This window comes from Heteronotia binoei, chromosome 4, assembly GCF_032191835.1.
Source record: "Heteronotia binoei isolate CCM8104 ecotype False Entrance Well chromosome 4, APGP_CSIRO_Hbin_v1, whole genome shotgun sequence".
NCBI lineage: Eukaryota > Metazoa > Chordata > Lepidosauria > Squamata > Gekkonidae > Heteronotia > Heteronotia binoei.
Window position 1 is genome coordinate 8552860 of NC_083226.1, and position 23452 is coordinate 8576311.

At 47.7% G+C, this 23452-nt stretch overlaps 1 protein-coding gene and 2 non-coding genes across 3 annotated transcripts in view; 2 read left to right on the top strand and 1 right to left on the bottom strand.

Moving 5' to 3' along the window:
* The window catches only part of NELFA (negative elongation factor complex member A), a 53787-nt gene that overhangs the window by 2323 nt on the left and 28012 nt on the right, over nt 1-23452 (top strand). The window contains exons 2-4 of the mRNA XM_060236753.1: nt 16101-16272; nt 21197-21358; nt 22371-22460. Of these exons, the coding sequence (XP_060092736.1) occupies nt 16101-16272; nt 21197-21358; nt 22371-22460 (424 nt within the window). The remainder of the gene's footprint in view (nt 1-16100; nt 16273-21196; nt 21359-22370; nt 22461-23452) is intronic.
* On the bottom strand, nt 3369-3435 carry TRNAN-GUU (transfer RNA asparagine (anticodon GUU)). Its single transcript has one exon. It is a non-coding gene; the product is annotated as a tRNA-Asn (tRNA).
* On the top strand, nt 15350-15424 carry TRNAN-GUU (transfer RNA asparagine (anticodon GUU)). Its single transcript has one exon. It is a non-coding gene; the product is annotated as a tRNA-Asn (tRNA).

Consider the following 23452-nt stretch of genomic DNA (forward strand, 5'->3'; position numbering starts at 1 on the left):
AATCCAGCAGCAAAAACACATTTGAAGTGCATTATCCAGCACCAGTGAAATTAACCAAAACTCCTTTGATCAGATACAAGTGAGACTGGAGATCTCCGAGTCCTTAGATCCAAGTTAGAAGGTGGGAGGGGTGTTGGCTGGGATATCAGAGATCTCCAGTCCAACCTGTGCCTCAGGAAGGGAGCATTTGACTCTTGGGAGCTCATACGCTAAGAATCTGAAGAGCAAAGCTCGAGCCCCTTGGCACCTTTAAGACCTACAAAGTTTGATTCAAGGTGTAAGCTTTCATGAGCCTGCAGACTTCTTCAGATACAGTGAAATGGAAACTACCGGTCCTGCGTACACATAGATAGAGGATGAGCAGCAGATTAGCGTACAGCTAGTTAACAGATGCAAAGGCCAAATTGAAATAACAAGCTTAGTTTATATGGTCACCATTTGTTTGGGTTTAATTCTGAGGGGAATACAAAGTGAAGGAAGGAAGTATATCAAAATTAGAGATAGCTGGGCAGATGTACCCTTCTTAATTGTGGGATGCTGTTAAGTGAGGCCTTGCTGTCAAGCTCCATCCGTCCGTCTCCTCTCAAGCGTGGAATCTTGTTGGTTTGAAGAACATGAAGAAGAACATATGAAGCTGCCTTCGACTGAATCAGACCCTTGGTCCATCAAAGTCAGTCTTGTCTACTCAGACTGGCAGCGGCTCTCCAGGTCTCAAGCTGAGGTTTTTCACACCTGTTTGCCTGGACCCTTTTTAGTTGGAGATGCTGGGGATTGAACCTGGGACCTTCTGCTTACCGAGCAGATGCTCTACCACTGAGCCACCGTCCCTCCCCTGTTTCTAAGATGCTACTGGACTGGAATCTAGCTCTTCTCTTGTGGACTCACAGCTACCCTCTGCAAGTATCTTTATGGGTGGGAATGTTCATCTGTGAAGAGATGCAGTCTGGACTTCAGCTTCCTGGTTGGGGTCTTCCTTCCGTACTGGAGACTTGTGGGGTCTTCAGTGTGGCATTCTTATTGGCTTAGTCAGGATCCTCACACTCGGATGTGTGAAGCCCAGGAGGTGGGGGACCGCTCTCTTATGGGGTATTTGCCCTATGTTTAGCAAGGCTGAGAGGTGGTGTCCATACTGGATCACATCAGAATGCTGATCCAGCGCAAGCTAGCAGAAATCTAGGCCTTCTGCCCACCTAGGGATCCCTTTGTGGAGGGCTCGTTGGCATCTCTTGCCTAAGTGGTCTCCAACATTTTTGGCACCAGGGACTGGTTTTTGTGGAAGACAATTTTTCCTGGGACCGGGGTGGGGGTATGGTTTCAGGATGATACAATTGTGCACTTTATTTCTATTAGTTTGGTGTGGTGGTTAAGTGTGCGGACTCTTATCTGAGAGAACTGAGTTTGTTCCCCCCCCCCACCTCCACTTGCAGCTGCTAGAATGGCCTTGGGTTAGCCATAGCTATTGCAGGAGTTGTCCTTGAAAGGGCAGCTGCTGTGAGAGCCCTCTCAGCCCCACCCACCACACAGGGTGTCTGTTGTGGGGAGGAAGGGAAAGGAGATTGTGAGCCACTCCGAGACTCTGTCCTTGAAAGGGCAGCTGCTGTGAGAGCCCTCTCAGCCCCACCCACCTCACATGGTGTCTGTTGTGGGGGAGGAAGGGAAAGGAGATTGTAGGCTGTTCTGAGACTCTGACCTTGAAAGGGCAGCTGCTGTGAGAGCCCTCTCAGTCCCACCCACCTCACAGGGTGTCTGTTGTGGGGAGGAAGGCAAAGGAGATTGTGAGCTGCTCTGAGACTCTGTCCTTGAAAGGGCAGCTGCTGTGAGAGCCCTCTCAGCCCCACCCACCTCACAGGGTGCCTGTTGTGGGGGAGGAAGGGAAAGGAGATTGTGAGCCGCTCTGAGACTCTGAAATTCAGAGTGGAGGGCAGGATATAAATCCGTCGTCGTCGTCTTATTACTACTACATTGTAATATACAATGAAATAATTATACAACTCACGGCCCGGTTGCTAACAGGCCACGGACTGGTACCGGTCCACAGGCTGGGGGTTGGGGACCCCTGGACTGGAGGAATGTTCCCAACTGCAGTTGGACTTCTTGGGCCTCGGTATGGATGTTGATCTTGAATAATTTGCATGGCCAACTGCGATCCAAAGATAGCAGGAACCAGTGCTTGAGCTGCAGCAACAAATGCTGTTGATAGACCTTCTGTTAACTGCTCAAAGCAAACAACCCCTGTGCTTGGATGTCGGATTTCAGCAGCAAAATCTAAGCGGTAAAACTTGTAGACTTTTGCAAAAAGCTGTTTGAGCTATACTTGAGACAAAATTTAACTACCTTCTTCTGGATCGTTGTGAGATGCTTGGCAACCACCAAGGTCTAGGTAGTTTTCCCTGCTGCGTCCTTGTGTGTTCAGGCTATTGTGGTAAGCTTCCAAGGGACTTTAATTTCTTGCATGCATCTCTCGGTGCTCCCTCGCCTCCTCCTTCGTCTTGGGGTGCGTTGCAGGTCCAGTTGTAGGTGCTGGATCAAATTCTAATGCGTTACGTGGACTGCTCCGCAGACATCTGCTACTGCAGTTGTAAGTGTAGTTGGTCTGGAATACTGTCGATACCCCTCTCTCTCTCTCGGCTTGACTTCGCGAGTGAAGATTTAAGAAGGGTGCAGTAGTCCACGTCTGCTGCAGGCTCGCTGGTGGCTGACAAGACCAATGCGGGACAGGCAGATCCGGCCACAGTGGCTGCAGGGAGAAGTCTGATTTGGGGTTGGTGCTGTAGCAGTGCGATTCTTCCTCAAGGGAAGAGAAATTGTACTGCCCTGTGGTGTGTTTGAAGTTCCCTTTTGAGTGCACTTAGGCTAATTCCAGATAGGATTGCTCTTTTAGGTATGTACCTGCTAGAAGAGACTAATGGGATTTTGGAGCGACGCTCCTCTAAGATGGCTGAGAGAGCTGACCGCTAGTGTAGCTCAAGCCGCTTCCATGAATGGTGCAAATTTGAGTAGCTGTCCCGATAGATCCACAACAGATATGGTCAGCCCATTGCCGCCTTGTTCCAATGAGTGGAATGCTGAGGGGAGTGCTACAGGGGAAGAAGACGCGGAGGTTCCCAGGTTTGATACCTGGAACCTCCCATAAAAAGGATGCTGGGAAATAGTTCTGCCTGAGACCCTGGGAAAGGATGCTGGGAAATAGTTCTGCTAAGGCCAGTCAGTGTCGTCAGTACCAACACTGATATGTACATAAGAAGGTGCCTTCTACTGAAACAGACCCTCAGTCCATCCAAGTCAGTATTGTCTACTCAGACTGGCAGCGGCTCTCCAGGGTCTCATGCAGAGGTTTTTCACGCCTGTTTGCCTGGGCCCTTTTTTAGTGGAGATGCCGGGGATTGAACCTGGGACCTTCTGCTTAACAGGCAGATGCTCTACCACTGAGCCACCGTCCCTCCCTAACATATGAAGCTGCCTTCTACTGAATCAGACCCCCCCTGGGTCCATCAAAGTCAGTATTGTCTACTCAGACTGGCAGCGGCTCTCCAGGGTCTCAAGCTGAGGTTTTTCACACCTATTTGCCCGGAACCCTTTTTTAAAGATGCCAGGGATTGAACCTGGGACCTTCTGCTTCCCAAGCAGATGCTCTACCACTGAGCCACCGTCCCTCCCCTGCTCTCCATGGTCTCAAGCGGAGGTTTTTCATGCCTATTTGCCTGGACCCTTTTTAGCTGGAGATGCCAGGGATTGAACCTGGGACCTTCTGCTTCCCAAGCAGATGCTCTGCCACTGAACCACCGTCCCTCCCCAATGGCAGCTTCCTGTGATGAGAGTGACTGCGCTGGATCTCTTTGTACAGAGTTTTGTTTGGATCTGTTTGCTGCCAAGTAGAGGATGAAAGAGGGTCCTGCTAGGTAGCTTGTCTTGTTTTGAACAGGCTATTTCAAAATGTACTCACGCTTAGGTAGTAATGATTATGGCAGCAATAATGACAAAAGCACGGAGCGCTAACTCCCTAAGGGAACTGTGGCATGGGTTGCGGCTGTATTGCCAAATGCGATCGTGGGTGGCCCTTCTTTTTGACTGAAACTTGACCTTTGCCCCAGCTCTGTAGCTCCCAGTCACAGTGAGTAGGCGACATTATGACTGTATTATGATTATGCCAAGTGCATGGATTGTGCATGGCTGACCCCAGAAGATGCAGATAGAGCCAGGCGGAGATACCGAACACTCTGTTTTTGTGTATTCTGGTTCCTTCCTTTGCACACGCCCTTTCCACCTTCAGAGTGGGATATAAGGACTCGGGGATCTCCATTCCTACTTGCGTTTGATGGAAAGGAGCTTTGACACTCGAAAGCTAGTTTGGTGTAGTGGTGAAGTGTGCGGACTCTTATCTGGGAGAACCGGGTTTGATTCCCCACTCCTCCACTTGCACCTGCTGGAATGGCCTTGGGTCAGCCAGAGCTCTGGCAGAGGTTGTCCTTGAAAGGGCAGCTGCTGTGAGAGCCCTCTCAGCCCCACCTACCTCACAGGGTGCCTGTTGTGGGGGAGGAAGGTAAAGGAGACTGTAGGCCACTCTGAGACTCTGTCCTTGAAAGGGCAGCTGCTGTGAAAGCCCTCTCCAGCCCCACCCACCTCACAGGGTGTCTGTTGTGGGGGAAGAAGGGAAAGGAGATTGTAGGCCGCTCTGAGACTCTGTCCTTGAAAGGGCAGCTGCTGTGAGAGCCCTCTCAGCCCCACCCACCTCACAGGGTGTCTGTTGTGGGGGAGGAAGGGAAAGGAGATTGTAGGCCGCTCTGAGACTCTGTCCTTGAAAGGGCAGCTGCTGGGAGAGCCCTCTCCAGCCCCATCCACCTCACAGGGTGTCTGTTGTGCGGGAGGAAGGGAAAGGAGATTGTGAGCCGCTCTGAGACTCTGTCCTTGAAAGGGCAGCTGCTGGGAGAGCCCTCTCCAGCCCCACCCACCTCACAGGGTGTCTGTTGTGCGGGAGGAAGGGAAAGGAGATTGTGAGCCGCTCTGAGACTCTGTCCTTGAAAGGGCAGCTGCTGGGAGAGCCCTCTCCAGCCCCACCCACCTCACAGGGTGTCTGTTGTGGGGGAGGAAGGGAAAGGAGATTGTGAGCCGCTCTGAGACTCTGTCCTTGAAAGGGCAGCTGCTGTGAGAGCCCTCTCCAGCCCCACCCACCTCACAGGGTGTCTGTTGTGGGGGAGGAAGGGAAAGGAGATTCTAGGCCGCTCTGAGACTCTGTCCTTGAAAGGGCAGCTGCTGTGAGAGCCCTCTCCAGCCCCACCCACCTCACAGGGTGACTGTTGTGTGGGAGGAAGGGAAAGGAGATTGTAGGCCGCTCTGAGACTCTGTCCTTGAAAGGGCAGCTGCTGGGAGAGCCCTCTCAGCCCCACCCACCTCACAGGGTGTCTATTGTGGGGGAGGAAGGGAATGGAGATTGTGAGCCGCTCTGAGACTCTGTCCTTGAAAGGGCAGCTGCTGGGAGAGCCCTCTCAGCCCCACCCACCTCAGAGGGTGTCTGTTGTGAGGGAGGAAGGGAATGGAGATTGTGAGCCGCTCTGAGACTCTGTCCTTGAAGGGGCAGCTGCTGTGAGAGCCCTCTCAGCCTCACCCACCTCACAGGGTGTCTGTTGTGGGGGGGGGGAAGGGAAAGGAGATTGTGAGCCGCTCTGAGACTCTTCGGAGTGGAGGGCGGGATATAAATCCACTGTCTTCATCCACCTCACAGGGTGTCTGTTGTGGGGGAGGAAGGGAAAGGAGATTGTGAGCCGCTCTGAGACTTTTCGGAGTGGAGGGCGGGATATAAATCCAATATCTTTATCCACCTCACAGGGTGTCTGTTGTGGGGGAGGAAGGGAAAGGAGATTGTGAGCCGCTCTGAGACTCTTCGGAGTGGAGGGCGGGATATAAATCCAGTATCTTCATCCACCTCACAGGGTGTCTGTTGTGGGGGAGGAAGGGAAAGGAGATTGTGAGCCGCTCTGAGACTTTTCGGAGTGGAGGGCGGGATATAAATCCAATATCTTCATTTACCTCACAGGGTGTCTGTTGTGGGGGAGGAAGGGAAAGGAGATTGTGAGCCGCTCTGAGACTTTTCGGAGTGGAGGGCAGGATATAAATCCAATATCTTCTTCTTCATCTGAAAGTCACATTGGTCTCTAAGGTGCAATTAACGGAACTTCTGTCTGGTCTTCCCATATCTCTGGCTTGATGGATGGAATGATTGTAAGTAAATTTTGTAAGTAAATGATTGTAAGTAAAGGCCCAGGTCGGAGTGTCCCACCACCTTGGTGTTTCAGTGCTGCACAGAGATTTGACTAGACGGTCATCTTGCTACTTCCCTAGATAAGTTCTGTGGCAGCAGAGCATGTCGGTGCCCTTCAACCAGACATGGACTGTGCTTGGGCAGCTGGATGTGCTTGGAAGCAGTTCTTTCTCTAACAGCGCAGGTCATGGCTGCTCCTTGTGTCTTTGAGTCCGATGGATTTATGTCCTTCTTGCTTTTGAAGAACTCATAAAGTCCTTATTCTGGTGTTTCCCTGATTCTTTGGATATTGTTTCATTCCCTTCTGCCGTTAAATACAAGATGGCCCAGTCTGACCAGTGCTTTTAAAGAACTTTGAGAAAGCTTTGCAGAAATTAAACCGCAGGTCAGCATTGTTCTGTATACACACACACACACACACATATACATACATACATATATACACATATTTATACACACACACACACACATGTATATGTATATATACACACACACACTGTGGCTAATAGGCACTGATGGACCTCTGCTCCATATTTTTATCCAATCCCCTCTTAAAGCTGACTATGCTTGTGGCCGCCGCCACCTCCTGTGGCAGTGAATTCCATATGTTAATCACCCTTTAGGTGAAGAAGTACTACCTTTTATCCATTTTAACCTGACAGCTCAGCAATTTCATTGAATGCCCACGAGTTCTTGTATTGTGAGAAAGGGAGAAAAGGACTTCTTTCTCTACTTTCTCCATCCCATGCATAATCTTGTAAACCTCTATCCTGTCACCCCGCAGTCGATGTTTCTCCAAGCTAAAGAGCCCCAAGCGTTTTAACCTTTCTTCATAGGGAAAGTGTTCCAAACCTTTAATCATTCTAGTTGCGCTTTTCTGCCACTCTGTGTGTGTGTGTGTGTATATGTGTGTATGTGTGTGTGTGTGTGTGTGTATATATATATATATATATATATATATATATATATATATATATATATATATACACATACATATATACATTTTGACCACCGTGTGATGCAGAGTGTTGGACTGGATGGGCCATTGGCCTGATCCAACATGGCTTCTCTTATGTGACACAGAGTGTTGGACTGGATGGGCCATTGGCCTGATCCAACAGGGCTTCTCTTATGTTCTTATGTGACACAGAGTGTTGGACTGGATGGGCCATTGGCCTGATCCAACAAGGCTTCTCTTATGTTCTTATGTGACACAGAGTGTTGGACTGGAGGGGCCATTGGCCTGATCCAACAGGGCTTCTCTTATGTTCTTATGTGACACAGAGTGTTGGACTGGATGGGCCACTGGCCTGATCCAACAAGGCTTCTTTTATGTTCTTATGTGACACAGAGTGTTGGACTGGATGGGCCACTGGCCTGATCCAACAGGGCTTCTCTTATGTTCTTATGATCTTATGAGGAGACTGTCTGAGCAAAGTTTAGGATGCTGTTAGTTTGTAAGCTGGCAGGAAGCAAATTTCTTGTTTTTAATGCCATTCAAGATGTCTGGGGCTTTATCCCCACGACTCAAGAAGCAGGCAGGTGCCAACTACAGGGCACCTCTATTCACCACATTGGGGATAAAAGCTCTACAACTCAAAACTCGTCACACGTACAGTTGGGTGGGGACTGGCTGGGATTGTGTTGCTAATCAACAGTAGTGTCTTTGCCACTCTGCTGCCGGTGAATGTCATGCAGTCGCAGCACAGCAGCGGGGATTGCACCTGCTGGGAAGAGCAGCACAGTTTCCCATTTATAGTATAAATGCTGGGGAAACACAACTGGCTTACGGCAGGAGCACAGACCGTACACCTAGAGATGGAACATTCCTGGAAATACTGAAGGCATAGGAACCATTATTCCCCAGCCCACCCCACCCCTGGCTGACAATTAAAATATATGCAGTACTGACATTCTTCTTAAATCTAAATTTAATATGCATCATTCGTCACTTAGTATATGCAGCCATATACTACTTGATATATTGATTAACGGGGTGGAGCTGGGGCTCGGTGGAAGAGCCTCTGCTTGGCACGCAGACGGTTCTAGGTTCAGTCCCCAGCATCTCCAGCTAAAAAAAATCCAGGTAGTAGGTGATGGAAAAGGCCCCAACCTGAGACCCCGGAGAGCCGCTGCCAGTCTGAGTAGACAAGACTGACTTGGATGGACCCAAGAGGGTCTGATTTCAGTGTAAGGCGGCTTCATGGATGAGGGTTCAGCTGGCTGCAGGCGGTATGATAAAATTTAGACAATAACACCTTTTCTATAAAATGGATTGGAATATGTCCAGCGGGTGTAAGAGAGAGGGAAAGGGGGCGAAGGCTGCAAGCTGCTTCACCGCTTACTACCGTTGCGCGTTTATCTCGGTTGTTTTCATTTGGAAAAAAATAAAAGTTGAAATAGAAAACAGTTCTTACAGTAAAAATGAACAGCCTTATAGAGCCACATTGAAAAAGCTGGAATTCAATAGTGTATCATGGTCGTGCGCACAGTGTATTGTGTATGCAGATCGATGCGTTCCCCAGAGAGCACTGAGATCTAGTTCACAAAATCTACTGAAACTCCCCGGGCCAAAGGAGGCCGAACTGAAAGTAACAAGGGAGCGGGCCTTCTCGATAAAACACCCCAATGGTGGAACCAGCTGCCAGAGGAGGTGCGGGACCTTAATCAGTTCCGTAGGGCTTGCAAAACCGTCCTTTTGCAGCTGGCCTATTAAGATGGAACCATGGCATCAATAAGCTATGTTTACGTGTATATTAAGAATGTAGCACCATTAATTTATACTGTAATTTAAATTTTAAATTTTAATCTAATCGCTGGTTTAAGAAATGTATTTTAATGGTTATGTTGCATTTATTGTTACATCATGGTGTGACCCTCCATGTCCTGTAAGCCGCCCTGAGCCTGCTTCGGCAGGGAAGAAGAAGAAGAAGATGATATTGGATTTATATCCCGCCCTCCACTCCAAAGAGTCTCAGAGCGGCTCACAATCTCCTTTTCCTTCCTCCTCCACAACAGACACCCTGTGGGGCTGGAGAGGGTGGGGCTGGAGAGGTAGATGAAGATATTGGATTTATATCCCGCCCTCCACTCCAAAGAGTCTCAGACCGGCTCACAATCTCCTTTCCCTTCCTCCCCCACAACAGACATCCTGTGAGGTAGATGAAGATACTGGATTTATATCCCGCCTTCCACTCCGAAGAGTCTCAGAGCGGCTCACAATCTCCTTTACCTTCCTCCCCCACAACAGACACCCTGTGGGGTAGAATGGTACAAATCCAATCTTATATTTGTACCATTTTACATTCTAATCCACTCCCTACCAGATAATTTTACTATTCTGTCATTGGATCTTAAATCTGCACCGTTTTACATTCTGAGCCATTGCCTACCAGCTGTGTGTGGCTCTGCTCACTGTGCCGGACTCCTCGTCTGATGAAGTGTGCTTGGAGAGCACACGAAAGCTTACGTTCGAAATAAAACGAAGTTGGTCTTAAAGGTGCCACTTGACTCCTGCTTTGAAAAAGAAGCGTCTGTTATGGTGCGGCCCAAGCCAAAAGATGGAAAAGCTGGTGCAGGGCCGGGAATTTCTGGGGTGAAAAAAACATCCGAAACAGAAAACAACTATGAAATTGAGGCTCCAAGGTAAAGGATGAAGATCCAAGAACCAGAGAAGGGGAATTCATTGATTGTAGCAAAGCAGAGGTACATCGGGAAAATAAGCCACCCATTATGTTGGGGAACAAAGCTTGGGTGCAAGACCAGCTGCAAAATTTGAGGGGATGGATATGCCCAGTTTGTTTATGGGTTTGGAAGGATGAGGTGTGGGAAAGGGCTCATCTACGTGGACAAGGGCACGATTGAGGTGGCTTTCTTGACCTAATGGGGCTTAGGTTGGTCTGAGAAAAGCTGAGAAGGCTCTCGAAGACCTTTTCCCAGGCTTGGAACTGAATGACTGGAGCAGGGCAGTGAAGTTAGGAGGGTTCTGACGCCTCAAGTTATTATCTAGCAAATTAGTCAGTGGCTTCTGAAGGAATGTTTCTTCAATGTTTGTATTGTTTATATATATATATATATATATATATATATATATATATATATATATATATATATATATATATAAATACAATAAATATATATATATAAATACCGTATTTTTTGCTCCATAAGATGCACTTCCCCCCCAAAAAAAGTGTGGGGGGGAAGTGTGTGCGTCTTATGGAGTGAGTACTGCAAAAAAGAGTGCACGTTATCTCGCTTCCATCAGCGCCAGCAGTTTTCGCCTGCTGGCGCGTGATCTCCAGGTTTTTTGTTTTTTGTTTGGAACGTCGGGCTATAGTGTTATAGCATTATAGCGCTCTAGCAATGTCTCACAACAGCACCACCAATGCATCCCTATGGTGGTGCTGTTGTGAAATGTCGCTATAGCGCTGTAATGCTATAACGCTATAGCCCAACGTCCCCCCCCCAAAAAAAAGCCGGAGATCGCGCGCCAGCGGGAAAAATGGGGTGCATCTTATGTTCAGGTGCGTCTTATGGAGCGAAATATACGGTACTATCTTGAGATGCCAGCATTGGCAATAAGACAGGAACCTACATCTCAATTCCATCCAGGAGGATTCAGACCAGGAGGACACAAATAAATGGACATAAGTCTGACATTAGAAACCACAACATTCACTTGCTAGGGTAGCAGTGCTCTTCCAAAGGAATCTCAAAGGGAGATTAGAAAGAGAGACTGCTGAATTGCAACTGATAATGAAGCTCAAGACGCTGCTTCCTCCTGGACTGAACCGAGAGTTAGTTTTCCTGTCTCATTACCAATGTGTGCTTTGATCATTTGGCTTCTGAAATCACTCTCCAAGATACAAGGACCAATCTTATATCACAGGGGTGGCCAACGGTAGCTCTCCAGATGTTTTCCCCCCTACAACTCCCATCAGCCCCAGCCAGCATGGCCAATGGCTGGGGCTGATGGGAGTTGTAGGGGGAAAAACATCTGGAGAGCTACCGTTGGCCGCCCCTGTTATATCAGACCAATTCTCATTCCTAATCAGGGTCTTTTTGAAAGAAAATAAATACAGGCAGGAACTTTTCAGAATAAGCCAAAGTGTTTTCCTCAATGTACATTGTGCTTGTCAGAAGAATCTGTCCACCCACCTACGCAGCCACCCAAGCAGAAGTGTGCTTGCACACAAAACCTTATACCTGGAATAAAATGCTGTTGGTCTTGCTCACGGAACTCTTTCTCCCCCTCCCCTCCTCCCTAAAAGAGGATGAGCAGCCCTGGAGAAGGAGGAGAAGCTGTGTGTGTTTGTCAAAGAGGGAGGCTTGCCTTTGTCTCTCTCCTGCATGAAGCAGGAAGAGGCTACAGAACTTTTATGCGTGTGAGTGTGTGTGTGTGTGAGAGAGAGAGAGGTGGGGGGGAGGGAGGCAAGAGGCAGGAAGCAACACAGCCTCTGATGGAGCTGGAGCAGCAGCCCTGGAAAGGAAGCAGGAGGGCGAAGTTGCTTGATTGACACCGCTGTTCTAGGTGGTGTGGGTGAGCAGTTGCTTGCTAACACACGAAGCCCCCTTAGCAGCCCTCTGGAGCCGTGCAGGGTCTTCCATTGCCCATTTTAAGATTACAGCAGTTACATTCCACTCGGTAGTGTCAGGTACAATTTCCCGACAAGGATTTATTTCAAGCTTGTGGGCTGCTGGTTGTCGTAATAGCTTTGTCATTGCTGATGAAGAGCCAGTCATCCAAAATATATTCATGTATCCACAACTGTATTATTTGTAGTTATACATGTAGCTATACACGTAGCCATAACCCGTGTATTAGAAGAATAGTATTCACTAACCCTTAGTTATGTTCCTTGTATTCTTTTAAGGTTTGATGTAGAATAGTATTGGTAACAAGGGAGGCCACTGTGGAGGGTAAGCCCCTGTAGGTAGCCAGGGCCTAACCTCATCTCCCTGGTAACGGAAGATAGGTACCAACAGAAGATGTCTGTAAGTTGGAATGTGACCTTGGAACCTGAGAAATAATTCAAAGACTTTTAAGTGAGAGAATATCGTATCCGTCTGGCAGTTCAGTAGCCTTGCGTATACATGCTACAAGTGTTTTCTATATGTTTCTTCACTAAAGCTTCTTCTGCAATTACTCCAGAGATAGATTCTGGGCAAAACCGAACAAGTAGGACATATGAGGGAATATTGCCTGTGCCGTAGGTTGATGGATTTAACTGCCAAATCAGATGTAAGGATGGCACCTAAAGCCATGTTTTAAAGTAGCAGCAGCAAGACTGTGGCACACCAGCCCAGCAACTGTAGATTCCCCACCCCCATCCCACTCTTAATAAATATTCCCTCTTTTGCACTTGCCAAAACAGTTTTGAGCAATGGTCCATCTAGTCCAGCCTCCTGTCTCACAAAGTGCCCAACCAGTTCTTCTGAACAGCCAGCACCAGAGCAGAGAGGCTGAGGCCTTCATAAGAACATGAGAAGAGCCTTGCTGGATCAGATGAGTGGTCCATCTAGTCCAGCCTCCTGTCTCACACAGTGGCCAACCAGTTCCTCTGGAGTGCCAGCAACAGGGGAGAGAGGCTGAGGCCTTCATAAGAACATGAGAAGAGCCTTGCTGGATCAGATGAGTGGTCCATCTAGTCCAGCATCCTGTTTCACACAGTGGCTAACCAGTTCCTCTGGACAACCAACAACAGGCATGAAGGTCCAGACCTTCCCCGGATGTGGCCTCCTGGCTCTGGGATTCAGAGGCTTAATGCTGGTTCCTGGACTCCTAGTGGAGAGCAGATGTCCATGCAAAATGCCTTTTTTCTAACTACATTTAGTTAGGAAAGCGGCCCCGTGGCGCAGAGTGGTAAAGCAGCAGTACTGTGGTGTGAACTCTCTGCTCACAACCTGAGTTCGATTCCGGTGGAAGCTGGGTTCAGGTAGCCGGCCCAAGGCTGACTCAGCCTTCCATCCTTCCAAGGTCGGTAAAATGAGTCCCCAGCTTGCTGGGGGGGCATCAGTGTAGACCTTCAATGTAGATTGCTGTAAGATGCCTTACATGGGGCTGCCTTTGGAGTCAATCTGGAAATGGCAGCTGGCTCCAGAAAACATCCTCAACTCAGTGCTCAAGACTACGGTAGTCCAAGTATTCCCCGTTTCCCAAAATGACATTGGCTCTTTCCAAACCTCCCCCAGTTCGTATTGTCATGCTCATATTCAGCATCCCATGATGGTCCCCGCATGTATTTTAGGATTGTTATTTCAAACAGGTTGTCTCTAGTTATATATTTATGAGAAATTTTCGGTGTGCATTATATTTCATATTAATATGGGACCATCAGTAGAGTTTTATGAGATAATGGGGGGGAAAAGGCCGGCCTCTGCCCAGAACTCTGTCATCTCTCCTCCAGCCTTTCAAATCAAATAAACTTGTACCGTCCAGGTCTTGCACCTCATATCTCAGCCGCTTGTTGCCCTTTGAAGATGCCTGTACGTGCTCTCAAGTTTGATGCGAAATATTTGTGCTTCCCCTCAGCTGCAATGTATAATATGCTGTAAATGCAAATTAGTTCCAGCCGTTCGGCACGGATGGCCTCTCACTCAGCTTTGGGTAGCTTGTAGAGTCCTTGTCTCTTTCCCCTCCACCATACAATTTGGGTGAAAATAAGACATTTCCAAACAGCTCTGAGTTATGGGCCTGGTCTGCCAGATCAGACATGTTCACGAAAGAGAATGAGCTATAGAAAAAGTAAATGTTCTTGTCCGTTCAGTCTGGCGGCGACCGCTTCTGGGTTTGTTTGCTGTATTTGGTTTAGTACAATATACTCTGAAGCAGAATATATAAATGGTCGGGGTAGGGTGTGTTACTAGCTGGAAGTTCTGATGTGATTTCTCTAAAGCAAATCTTCGCTGTTCTAAAACAATGCGGCACTTCCTATTCTTTCTGGAGAGCCAGTTTGGTGTAGTGGTTAAGTGCGCGGACTCTTTATCTGGGAGAACCGGGTTTGATTCCCCACTCCTCCACTTGCAGCTGCTGGAATGGCCTTGGGTCAGCCATAGCTCTGGCAGAGTTGTCCTTGAAAGGGCAGCTGCTGTGAGAGCCCTCTCCAGCCCCACCCACCTCACAGGGTGTCTGTTGTGGGGGAGGAAGGGAAAGGAGATTGTGAGCCGCTCTGAGACTCTTCGGAGTGGAGGGTGGGATATAAATCCAATATCTTCATCTACCTCACAGGGTGTCTGTTGTGGGGGAGGAAGGGAAAGGAGATTGTGAGCCGCTCTGAGACTCTGACCCTGAAAGGGCAGCTGCTGTGAGAGCCCTCTCCAGCCCCACCCACCTCACAGGGTGTCTGTTGTGGGGAAGGAAGGTAAAGGAGATTGTGAGCTGCTCTGAGACTCTTCGGAGTGGAGGGTGGGATATAAATCCAATATCTTCTTCTTCTTCTTCTTTCTCTTGCAAACAGATTTAGGGTATACCTTCACTATTGTAGCCTGTTACCTAGCTTTTTTTTGTAATGATGTTTTTATATGATGCACGGGGATGACCAAAGGGTTTAAACAACAGAAAGAAAGAAAAATATATCTATGCGTGTAGTGCAAATATACAAAATATCAAATATAATTTAATAATAATACAAACAAAAGTGCTAAAATATCATTTGAAACAATGAGGGGAGGGACGGTGGCTCAGTGGTAGAGCATCTGCTTGGGAAGCAGAAGGTCCCAGGTTCAATCCCTGGCATCTCCAAAAAAGGGTCCAGGCAAATAGGTGTGAAAAACCTCAGCTTGAGACCCTGGAGAGCCGCTGCCAGTCTGAGTAGACAATACTGACTTTGATGGACCCAGGGGGGTCTGATTCAGTAGAAGGCAGCTTCATATGTTAGGGAGGGACGGTGGCTCAGTGGTAGAGCAGCTGCCTGGTAAGCAGAAGGTCCCAGGTTCAATCCCCGGCATCTCCAACTAAAAAGGGCCCAGGCAAATAGGCGTGGAAAACCTCAGCTTGAGACCCTGGAGAGCCGCTGCCAGTCTGAGTAGACAATACTGACTTTGATGGACCCAGGGGGGTCTGATTCAGTAGAAGGCAGCTTCATATGTTAGGGAGGGATGGTGGCTCAGTGGTAGAGCATCTGCCTGTTAAGCAGAAGGTCCCAGGTTCAATCCCCGGCATCTCCAACTACAAAGGGTCCAGGAAAATAGGTGTGAAAAGCCTCAGCTTGAGAACCTGGAGAGCCGCTGCCAGTCTGAGTAGACAATACTGACTTTGATGGACCCAGGGGGGTCTGATTCAGTAGAAGGCAGCTTCATATTTTCATATGTTAAACAACAGTCATGTGGTTCAGCATATCGGTACCTGATCGCAATATAAAGACATTCATATAAATACAGGTTCAGAGGTACATATTGTCTCCATATATGTTTTGGCACTAAGCCTTCCTCATAGGTGTAATTCAAACTGAGCACTCCATTAACAAAGACAAAAGACATAAAGCTGATCATACACCGAATAGATCTTACACGGAGGTGTTCATCTGTGGAGTAAGTGGTGCCAGCTGTTCTTGAGATGCGAGATGGGCAACTCGTCAAGATGGGAAATATTTCCTTTGCCCCTGGATCTTCTTTGATCCGGTCTGGAATGCTCAGAGCTCCAGTGGAGTGCTCGGGTACAATTAAAAAAAGAAACAATGATTTTATAACGATATATTTATATGATGCAAACCTTCAAGTGTGTTGGAAATGAAACTATTACCAACGAAATACTTTTGAGTAAAGTTTTCAGAAACCAGCTCTCTTTTGCTTTGAACCTGCCACTCTTGATATATTTTTTTTTTCTTCCCCTCTTTCTCGTTAGATGAAAGGTGCACTGAGTGACATCATCCAGCTCGCTACCTTGGATTCAGACCCCTGGGTCTTAATGGTAGCTGATATTTTAAAATCCTTTCCAGATACTGGCTCCCTTAACCTTGATTTGGAAGAGCAGAATCCCAACGTTCAGGATATTTTAGGTGAACTGCGAGATAAAGGTAAGCGGCCTTTCAGATAAAGTGCTGTCTTTCATTTGCTTTGTAAATAATGGGTTGGGATGCAGTCCTATGAGTGGGAATTTCATTTATAGCAGGGACCCTCCCCCTATGGTGCTCATGGGCATTAGGACACCCACAGACACCTTTTATTGCATCTGTCAGATGTTTTTAAAAAGTGGGCGGTGCCAGGTGGGGCTTTTGCCTGACAAGGTTTCCGATTGGCCATTTGATTGGTTGTGCATATTTTAAAAAAGAGAGGTCCAGCAGCTGTTGCATGTCTGGGTCTGCCTCCCCCGGCAGCCATTTTGTGGTCATGCCCACCACGCTGTATCAGAATCCCAAAGGTTTTTGCTCGCAGGCTCAAAAAGGGTTGGGGACCTCTGACTTACAGTCTGCCTTTTTCACCGAGACTCATGGATTACAGCTAAAAACAGTCTGGGAACAGCAATAGAATACATACTACCAGGAATTATTCTGTTGCATTTGTAGACTGAATTACAGCACATTGGATTAAAAATGCAGTACAATAAGGCAGGAGCTACAAGATTGGGGCAAAAGATTGCATTATATACAATAACGTAACTCGGCTGGATTACAAAATTAGAAGATGATGCAATAAAAAACAACATAACATGCACAATAAATACAATTCCTCTGACATTAACCACAGCCTTGTTTGCTTTACAAGAATGCAATTTTGAATAATTCCGTTTCACGTTCTGCAGAATAGTAAACGCATGGCAGTCTTCCTGACCTCTTCAGGCAGGCTATTCCACCCAGTGGAAGTTGGAACAGATACGGGCTGGGTAGGGGCAGCTGATGATTTTACCCGTTTGCAAGGTGTGACAAGCTTTGGACACCAACGGCATTTGTTCTCAGCTCCCAGCCTGTAGGAGTCCAAAGGTCCCCTACTGGGGAGAAAGAGGGAGTATCAGAGTGAAGTCTCATAAATAAATACCGGTTTGGCAGCGAACAGGAAGTCACCCTTGGAGAACTGTATGGGGTTCTCAGGTGAAAGGGATGTAATTACTTGGATGTGATTAATGTAATCACATTACATGGTGAGCCACTCCTCTTGGGGGGATGTAAGTTAAAATAATATGATAACATCATCTATGATTTTACGTAGACCATTACACAAAAGTAATTATGAGCACATTTGCTATTTTTTTTACCAAAACCAAGCAGCATACAGGCAAGGAGTCCCTTCTAAGAAAGAGCCGACAATCAATACAGATGCCCGTATTTGTAGGTTTTCCGAATCACCTTTCAGCCCCCTTGATAGTGCTCACATTCTTAGTTGAACATATGAACATATGAAGCTGCCTTATACTGAATCAGACCTTTGGTCCATCAAAGTCAGTATTGTCTACTCAGACTGGCAGCGGCTCTCCAGGGTCTCAAGCTGAGGTTTTTTCACACCTATTTGCCTGGACCCTTTTTTGGAGATGCCAGGGATTGAACCTGGGACCTTCTGCTTCCCAAGCAGATGCTCCACCACTGAGCCACCGTCCCTCCCCCAATAATTAGTTAACTAATTATCTTAAACGTCGAATGCCATACAAAGTTATCGGTACTCAGATACGGTTTTAAAACACTAAAAATATTGTGCTAATTCGTTCTCACTCCTTTTTTTTTAAACGTAAGAAAGACCGTCTTACCGTAACGGAGACAAGTTTCTCGTCGGTATGACTTGTCTGTTGGACGTCAACAAATACTGTCTCTTACAGTTAGAACACAGTTTGAGTTCAGTGGCACCTTTCAGACTAACAGAGTTTTATTCCGGGAATAAGGTTGTACCCAGATTAAAACTGTATTGGTTTGAAACGTGCCCCTGGACTCCCAACTTTGTTCTGCCGCTTCAGACAGCTGCCCACCTGAATCTATACTCTAGTTAGATTGTTATGGTTGATGGTTGTGCCCTTTCAGAGATCTTTCTCTAGTCCTGCTGGGTGCCGGGCATGAGCCACCTGTGGTGAAAACCACCTCTTTCGTTGGGAAATTGATCTACTGGTCTTCTGGGCGGGAAATTGCTGTCGACGGAAGAGCACCATCAGGGCCTTGCTTGCGAGCCCAAGTGAAGACAGTCATGCTGAAACCCGGAAGCGCTGCTTAAGCTTATGAAACAGGCTAAAGAGAATTGTTGCTCTGTGAGAATTGTTGCCTGTCTTTCCATCTCAGTAGATGGACGACTCCCCCTTGGATCTCAGCAGACCTTTCTCTGGTGGTGTTGGAATCATTCCTTCTGACGTAGAAGGAACAGAAAGCAACTCAGCACCTAAAAGCATAAGGAAATCCTGAAGTGCTGGAGAGGGAGAGGCTGTGGCTCAGTGCAAGAGCATCTGCTCGGCATGCAGAAAGTCCCAGGTTGAGTCCCCAGCAGCATCTCCACTTAAAAGGATCAGGGAATAGGGAATGTGGAAGGCCTCTGATCTGGGACCCTGGAGAGCAACCGCCAGTCTGTATAGACAACACTGATTTTGGTGGACAGGGGTGGGGGAGAGAATTCAGGGATTCACTAGAAGGAAGCTTCATGCGTTCATATGACCCAAGAGCACAGCTCATTTGGCCCCACCAGCTGTAACAACAAAGGCGATGCATGTTCCAGCTCTGATTATTCCCGGTCTTGTTTTGAGCCATTTTGTTCCTGTTGTACATTGTACATTTTGGTCCGCCCACTCTTCCAAGCATCAGTCATCTGGAGTTTCTGGCTGTCTACAAGTCACTTTGTGTCTTCTCCTGAGGCTGCAAGCCAGTGCAGTTTACCGTTTTGAAGTTCCTGAGGGGAGAAACAGAGCTGTGTCTAGTGTGAAGGGCATGCGGAAACACCGTGTGGGTGGCTTGGACAAAGGCCTGGTAAAACTGCATGCGCGGCACATGTCTTGGCCGCAGCAGTTCAGGAGGATGGGAAACAACTTCCAAAATACTGGCCAATGATGCATGAGTTGGACTGGATGAGTCAGCATCTAGTAAACACCTTGAAGACTAAACGCATTTGTGGCAGGGGATGAGCTTTCAAGAGTCACGGCTCACTTCTGTAGATAACTGCTCAAATGTAATAATAATAATAATAATAATAAATTTTTATTTATACCCTGCCCTCCCCGCCAAGGCAGGCTCAGGACGGCTTTCAAGACATGGTACATATGCCACGATATAACAATAAAGTCAGAATAATAACCATTAAAATGCAATTAAGTTAATTTAAATTAAATAATTATCTAAAAACCAGTACAAGAGCATCTGCTTGGCATGCAGAAAGTCCCAGGTTGAGTCCCCAGCAGTACAATTTAATGATGCTACAGTCTCAGTAGATATAAAGCGGCTTAATATTATTGCCAAGGTTCCACCTTAAAAAGCAAGTTGAAAGAGGGCGGTTCTACAAGCCCTACGGAACTGATTAAGATCCCGCAGGGCCCGCACCTCCTCTGGCAGCTGGTTCCACCATAGGGGTGCCGTTATCGAGAATGCCTGCTCCCTCGTTGTTTTTAGCTTGGCCTCCTTTGGCCCAAGGATTTTCAGAAGGTTTTGTGAACTAGATCTCAGTGCCCTCTGGGGAACATATGGAGAGAGACGGTCCCTAAGGTAGGCAGGTCCTTGGCCATATAGGGCTTTAAAGGTAATAACCAGCACCTTGTAGCGAACTCGGTAAACAATTGGCAGCCAGTGCAGCTTCCGCAGCCTAGGCCGCACATGCTCCCACCGAGGTAGTCCCACTAGCATTCTGACTGCTGCATTTTGCACTAGCTGCACCTTATATCGTGGGAAGCGGAGTGGTTTTTGGATGCCAAATGGCAATAGCAGGTGACAATGCTGAATGGCAATAGGAGGCATGATTGGCTTAGGTATGCACAGGGGTAGTAGGCCTGGAGAAATCAAACACAGAAGAAGAAGATATTGGATTTATATCCCGCCCTCCACTCCGAAGAGTCTCAGAGGGGCTTACAATCTCCTTTCCCTTCCTCCCCCACAACAGACACCCTGTGAAGTGGGTGGGGCTGGAGAGGGCTCTCACAGCAGCTGCCCTTTCAAGGACAGAGTCTCAGAGCGGCCTACAATCTCCTTTCCCTTCCTCCCCCACAACAGACACCCTGTGAGGTGGGTGGGGCTGAGAGGGCTCTCATAGCAGCTGCCTTTTCAAGGACAGAGTCTCAGAATGGCCTACAATCTCCTTTACCTCCCCCCCCCCAACAACAGACACCCTGTGAGGTGGGTGGGGCTGGAGAGGGCTCTCACAGCAGCTGCCCTTTCAAGGACAGAGTCTCAGAGCAGCCTACAATCTCCTTTCCCTTCCTCCCCCACAACAGACACCCTGTGAGGTAGATGAAGATATTGGATTTATATCCCGCCCTCCACTCCAAAGAGTCTCAGAATGGCCTACAATCTCCTTTACCTTCCTCCCCCACAACAGACACCCTGTGAGGTGGGTGGGGCTGAGAGAGCTCTCACAGCAGCTGCCCTTTCAAGGACAACCTCTGCCAGAGCTATGGCCGATGCAAAGCCATGCTAGCAGGTGCAAGTGGAGGAGTGGGGAATCAAACCCGGTTCTCCCAGATAAAGAGTCCCCGCACTTATCCACTTCGGCTAACCCAAGGCCATCTCAGCAGGTGCAAGTGGAGGAGTGGGGAATCAAACCTGGTTCTCCCAGATAAAGAGTCCCCGCACATAACCACTACACCAAACTGGCTCTCCATACTGGTTTAATTCAAATAGTAAAGTGGAAGGGCTTTTCCAATCATGACCCCAACCGTGACATAGAAGACCTTGAAGACATAGAAATGGCACATAATGCACGTTATCTTTGTGTCTTAATTTTTTTTTTTTTTGGAAGAAAGGTTGAGTTGATGAAAATGTGAAGCCCTTTTTTTTCTTGTGATGAGCTGATACGAGAACTCATTTCCTGTGTGTCTTAATTTGTGCGCAGTGAGTGAATGTGAAGCTTCTGCAATGTTGCCGTTAGAATGCCAGTACTTAAATAAAAATGCCTTGACCACATTGGCCGGACCACTTACTCCCCCGGTGAAACATTTCCAGCTGAAACGGAAACCAAAAAGCGCTACTCTGCGAGCTGAGCTCCTACAGAAGTGTAAGTCTTGGGTCGGGTATATCTGTGAGCACAAAAGCATGTGGGGGGGGGGGGGGTGCGGATTCTGAATATGTTTCTTACGTATTTGCATAATTAAAAAAAACATAAACATGGCTGTTAAATTTAGAGAAGGGTGTTGATCATTCAGGATTAACTTCTGTAGGTTGGAATATTGACTCAGAAATATTGAAGAGGGAATCGCATGGTCTTGTGCAACCCCAGTTGGTTATAGCGGTAGCAAGCAGTACAGTATTTGGGGGAGAGTCCTTAAAAATAATTGGGGAAGATGGGCCAGAGAAGTTCATTTTCCATTAGATGCGTAGAAGAGGGCATTCCAATGGGCACTGAGATTTCCACTTCTTCATCAGGAGCTCTGTCTTCTGTTGCATCTGTCATGCGCACTGTGAAAATGTGAAATTGTGTCAGTAGTTAAGGCCTAGTGGCTACAAAAAAACCACGTCAGACTCCTAGGTGGGCCCTGGAGATCCGGAATTTTAACTGCTCCTCGGACAACACTGACCAGTTCTCCTGGAGAAAATGGCTGCTTTGGAGGGTGAGCTCCCTTCACCCTCTTCTGTTCACCTGTCTTCTGTTGCATCTGTCATGCGCACTGTGAAAATGTGAAATTGTGTCAGTAGTTAAGGCCTAGTGGCTACAAAAAACCACGTCAGACTCCTAGGTGGGCCCTGGAGATCCGGAATTTTAACTGCTCCTCGGACAACACTGACCAGTTCTCCCGGAGAAAATGGCTGCTTTGGAGGGTGAGCTCCCTTCACACCCCACCTTCCCAAGCCCCCCCCCCCCCTACAAATGTATCTGAAGACTCCCTGGGACTAGGTTATACTCAGCATACATGCTGGCTCTGAGTGTGGATTTACTGAGTTCTTGAGTATTGTGGCCATTCTGGATAGGTTTCAGTTTTCACAGAACCGGTGTGTTAAAAAGTACTGTTCATAGTTGATTGTAGGTTACCTTTCCAGAGGAGTACTGATCAGGGTTATGTTTCTTCTAGCAACTGAAACGGCTCAACAGTTCAAGAAGACGGCTGGGGTGCCTTTTCATGCCAAAGGAAGGGGGCTGGTCAAAAAAATAGACACCACAAGTAAGATATATTTGTTTTGTTGCTACTAAGGGGACCTCTTACGCGCAGGCACAATTCATGCATAAAACCGTTGTTTTGGGGAATGTGTTTCCAAGAGGCGTGCTGAATCCTGTAGCCCCCAGTATGCTTATAACCACTTATATTACCTTTAGTAGTGAGTAGCCTGTTTTTTTTTTTAAATTTAAAACATCTATTTTCCAACCTTGTCTTGGCCTGAATAGCCCTGATCCCCTCAGATCTTGGAAGCAAAGCGGGGTTAGCCCTGGCCTGTGTTTGGATGGGAGATCTCCAAGGAATGCCGGGGTTGCGAGGTGGAGGCAAGCAGTGGCAAATCCACCTTTGGCTGTCTCTTGCCTTGAAAGGGTCACCATAAGTCAGCTGTAACTTGATGGCAAACAGCACCGCCAGTGACAGTTTCCAGACTTCGTAGGTAATATTACAAGTTATCACTTATCACTTCCCTTCCGGGAAGCCCCACCAAACAATGGGCACATCCCCAAACCAATTGCCCTCTCACCACACCCCCTCCAGCCTAGAAATAGCAGCTCTCCAGCAGCCCTGGCCCCACTCAATGCACGGCAGCCAAGAAGGTCAGAGCGCCTGCTCCGGCTGCAACGCCACTGAGGATGTTCTCCGCAGCTGAGAACGAAACGTCTGGAAGGAAAACTTTCTCCAGTAGAACACGGCACTTGAGCCCGAAAGATTCTACAAACCCCAATGATGTTGCCGGCCGTGAAAACCTGAAATCTTTGATAATATTACAAGTTGTTGCGGTCAAATGTTTACTTCCAGGGCAGGGGTGGTCAAACTTGCTTCACATCAGAGCCACGTAGAATAAATGTCAGATGTTTGAGAGCTGCAAGACATGAACGTCAGATGTTTTGACAGCCACAAGGAAGGAAAGGCAGGCAGGCAGGCAAATAGATGTGGGGGAAGGGAGAAGTGAAAAGAAGGCAATTTGAAATGCCGTCTCCAAGCTGGTGGGGCCACAC